The 4,005-nt window shown below is 59.1% G+C and overlaps 2 protein-coding genes across 2 annotated transcripts in view; both read left to right on the top strand.

The window, feature by feature from the left end:
* Positions 1 to 299: 299 nt before the first annotated feature.
* Gfer (growth factor, augmenter of liver regeneration) lies at positions 300 to 2,120 on the top strand (the record flags this gene model as incomplete). The annotated part of the gene is made up of 2 exons (XM_013011251.1): positions 300 to 517; positions 1,403 to 2,120. Coding segments are annotated over 2 exons (381 nt in total), but the record flags the coding sequence as incomplete, so codon positions are not given.
* Syngr3 (synaptogyrin 3) overlaps positions 2,120 to 4,005 on the top strand; it is an 11,110-nt gene continuing 9,224 nt past the window's right edge. Inside the window, exon 1 of the mRNA XM_013011250.1 lies at positions 2,120 to 2,203. Within this exon, the coding sequence (XP_012866704.1) occupies positions 2,120 to 2,203 (84 nt within the window). The remainder of the gene's footprint in view (positions 2,204 to 4,005) is intronic.

The raw sequence follows: 4,005 nt of genomic DNA, 5'->3' as shown, positions 1-4,005 counted from the left end.
CCCGGCCCCGCCCCCCCCAACCCCCGGCCGGGCCCGAACTCTCCGCTTTGAGCCGCACTCGGCCCGGATTGGCAGCAAGACTTCCGTCCCCGGCCGGTCAGAGGGCTGATGGCTGAGGCTGGAACGAAGGGGGAGCTTTTTCTTCCTTTCTCTTTCTGTTCCTTCCCCCCATCCCCGCCCCCGGCTATGTGGTGCTGGGAGTTGAACCTACGGCCTCGAGTAGAGCGGGCGCTCTGCCACTGGCCTTCCTCGAAGGGGGAGCTGTGTGTGGGCTTGTGTGTGGGGGAATGAACTGACCCTTGGTCGGCCTACTTCTGCAGCGGGACATCAAGTTTAGGGAGGATTGTCCACAGGATCGTGAGGAACTGGGTCGCCACAGCTGGGCTTTCCTTCACACGGTGGCCGCCTACTACCCTGACCTGCCTACCCCGGAACAGCAGCAAGACATGGCCCAGTTCATGCGTTTATTTTCCAAGTTTTACCCGTGTGAAGAGTGCGCTGAAGACATAAGGATGAGGTAAGCGCTGCTGTGCCTCTGCGGGCAACAGAGCCATACCCCAGACCTCAGAGGCCAGCCAGCCTGGAGGCTCCCAGGAAGGGCCTCCCCACCACTTCCTATGTTCAGTTAGCACTGAGGGGCTTCTGGAGGCCCCTTAGCTCTAGGACACTACTTCTGCCTAGCTTCCAGAGTTGGAATGCTGGCTTTAAGAACTTGGAAATTTGAATTTAGAGGTGCCCTGGTTGGTTGAAGCCTGAGGCTGCTAGAATGAGGTCTTCTAGGTCAAGCACTAGGGCCTCCGGTGCTAGCAAACAGTTAGGTGGTTGTGCCAGGCCCCACCTCTCTGTGGCCTGCCAGAGACTGGGGTGAGGCTGCCTGATTGTTACAAGGTTGTAAAGTTGCCTAGTGTCTGCTTTAATGTCTTGCCCTAGGCTGGCTCTTAGCTGGGTTTGCCAAGCTCCCCAACTCTTGTTGGAGTCCACCCACGCTGGAAACTACAGGCTCAGGCCAGTGCTTGGCATCCCTGTCCCTTGGAACATGAGGGCCCTACCAGGTGCAGCTCACTACAATGCCCCAGCTCGCCAACAAGCCTGAAGAGTCACAAACTTGCATTTGGGGGTGAGGAAGGGAGGCATATACTCATGTTAGAGCTTGAACTCAGCGTCTGGACATTGTGCCTGGTGAGCTTTTTTGCTGGCTTAGGGTTAGGGTTACCACTTGAGCCACAGTTCTACTTCTGGTTGTTTGATAGTTAATGGAAGAGTCTCACAGACTTTTCCTGCCCAGGCTGGCTTGGAACCATGATCCTCAGATCGCAGCTTCCTGAGCAGCTAAGATTACAGATGTGAGCTCTGGGCACGCGCTAACCACCACCTTCTTCCCTCCTGTGCTTCCCTCCTGCAGGATAGACAGGAGCCAGCCCGATACCCGCTCTCGGGCCTCCTTCTCCCAGTGGTTGTGCCGACTGCACAATGAGGTGAACCACAAGCTGGGCAAACCCACCTTCGACTGCTCAAAGGTGGATGAGCGATGGCGTGACGGCTGGAAGGACGGTTCCTGTGACTAAAAGATGGACAGCCAGAGCCTGGGGGGTATGGGCGGATGCCAGACAGAGCCTTGTGGGTGGCCTGGCTGGAGAAGGGTGTGCGGGGAGCTGATTAAAGTGCATCTGAGCCAGAACCTGTCATCTCCGTGGGATGGACCCCTCCCCTCAGGTCGGAGAGTAGAAGTGGAGGTATTCACTGTCGGTGCCTCTCCGTTGAGGCCTGGCGGGGCTGCAGATGAGGGACGCAGGAGCAGCCGCACCGCCCCTGCCATTCGGTCTGCAGTCTTTTGTCCACCCTGTGTTCTAAGCCAGAAGGCCGTGGGCCTGGCTGCAGCACCTGGCACTGTGCCTTCCCACCCACCGTCTGGGCGAGGAACCTGCAGAGCTGTGGCTCTGCTATTGCCAGTTGAGGATTGAGGCCCAAGTGTGGGCTTTCCCTCGGGCAGAGGGCCGTCCACCGCGCTGCCTCCTCACTGCTTGGGACATGGCCTTCCGTAACTGTGCCAGTCCTGTTAGCAGGGGGTTCTGGGACGGCTTCCTCAGAGTCTTAAGACCAAAATTAAATGCTGGAGGTGATGGAGGGTCTGGTCTTTGTGTGCTTTGTGCTCAGGGGTGGGCCCGCTTTCGGCTCTGGACTCCTCTGGCTCCTCCTGTCCAAGGTTTGGCTCCACAGGAGCAGGAAAAGGTACCAAGGTGGGAGCAAGCCAGAGTGGCTCCAGAACGGCAAGGAGGCCCAGGGGCTGGGGCAGAGGCCAGCACAGCCGAGGACACTGAGCAGGGAGGGAGGGAAGGCCCAGGCAAAAAAAAAAAAAAAAAAGCCCTGGGCTTGCAAGCAAGGAGTAGCAGGGTGAGGAGCTGTGAGATGAATGAGGCCAGGAGGAAAGTGGCTTTGAAGCTGGGGAAGCTCTCTAGGGTGGAGGAGGTAGGGCTGGGAAGGTGGCTCAGTGGTAGAGCGCTTGCCTTGCATGCATGAGGCTCTGGGTTCGATTCCTCAGCACCATATAAGCAAAAAGTAAAAAGCCGGAAGTGTCGCTGTGGCTCAAGTGGTAGAGCGCTAGCCTTGAGCTGAAGAGCTGAGGGCAGTGCCCAGGCCCAGAGTTCAGGCCCACGACCGGACCCAAAAATAAAAAAAAAGTTAAAAAAAAAAAGAGTCTCATGGACTTTCCTGCCAGGGCTAGCTTTTAACAGTGATCCTCAGATCTCAGCCTGCTGAATAGCTAGAGTGGAGGTAAAACCAGAGAATTCCCAGGGTAGAAAAGGAGTGGAAGACTGGGGCTGTGGCCAGGGAGCTGGCCGCAAGGACTTGCTGAAGGCAGAGTGTATCAAGTTCAGGGTGACCTGGACTCGGCTTTTATGTTCTCCCCGTGTCCCAACCAGAGTAGCCAGGCTGCAGTGTGTGATCTGGAAGCCCCTGGCACCTTTGACTGCCTGGCATCTCAGGTAGAGAAGCCACAGCACTGTATCTGGTGGCCAGGTGACCAATGAGAGGACAGCAGTTAGAAGTGGCTCCTCCCCCGTTCAGGGTTCATCTGCCTCTCCCTTTCCCCCAATTAGTGTGTGAACTTGGCCTGTCTGGGTTGGTGGGAGCTGTCACTTGACCCATACTCCCAGCCCTCCTTTGCTCTAGTCATTTTGCCTAAGGCTAGCCTCAGATCCGGGCTCTGTCTTCCAACACTCCCCACCCTGTCTGGATTGGAGAAGCTCACCCTGAACTTGGCTTACATTGTAATCTCTGACTCTTCTGCCTGCCGAGGCTGGCCTGGTACCTCGTTCCTCTGAGTGTGTAGGGTTATGGTTGTGCGCCACCTACTCTGTCCAGCCCGCTCTGGCATTTCTTGGGATTTTTCTGCCTGTCTGCTATGGAACTGGGAGGGATCCCACTAGACCCACGATCCCCTCAGCACACACGGCCCAAGGCGTTCCGGGCGTCCAGGCCAAGACCAGGGGACCCAGGGGGAGTTCTGCCTCCAGCTGGCATCCGAGAGGTGTTGGCACAGAGAAGGGAGCGAGCGTGGAGCAGGAGGAGTCCCAGGACCACATTCTGGGCTTCAGTTCACAAGGAGGGCTCCGAAACCCAGGAAGAGCGCGGCATGCCTGTGACCCCAGCTGTCGGGGCGCCCTTGAGTTCAGGCGGGCCCCCAGGAGTGGGCCGCGCAGGGCACAGGTGCACAGGGCAGCGCCCGGGCCCGGCTGTGTCCAGGGCGGGTGGAAGGCCAGGGGCGGGCAGACTGTCGCCGCCCAGCGCCCGGACCTGCGGCCGCTCAGCCTGGGGGACAGGGGGTGGGGGCGGGGGGCTTCCTGTCAAGGAGACTAGAACTTTCTGGAGAAGCTGGGGCCCAGCGGGGTCACGGGGAGACCCCGGAGCCTGACTCCAGCCCAGGCCTGCCTCAGTTCCCCCTGCTCGGGGGCACGGCGCGGCGCGGCCCCGCTCGGCCTCCGGAGGACGCGGGCAGGTGAGGGC

This window comes from Dipodomys ordii, unplaced genomic scaffold, assembly GCF_000151885.1.
Source record: "Dipodomys ordii isolate 6190 unplaced genomic scaffold, Dord_2.0 Scaffold14, whole genome shotgun sequence".
Taxonomy (NCBI): domain Eukaryota; kingdom Metazoa; phylum Chordata; class Mammalia; order Rodentia; family Heteromyidae; genus Dipodomys; species Dipodomys ordii.
This window is presented reverse-complemented; position numbering and strand designations above follow the sequence as displayed.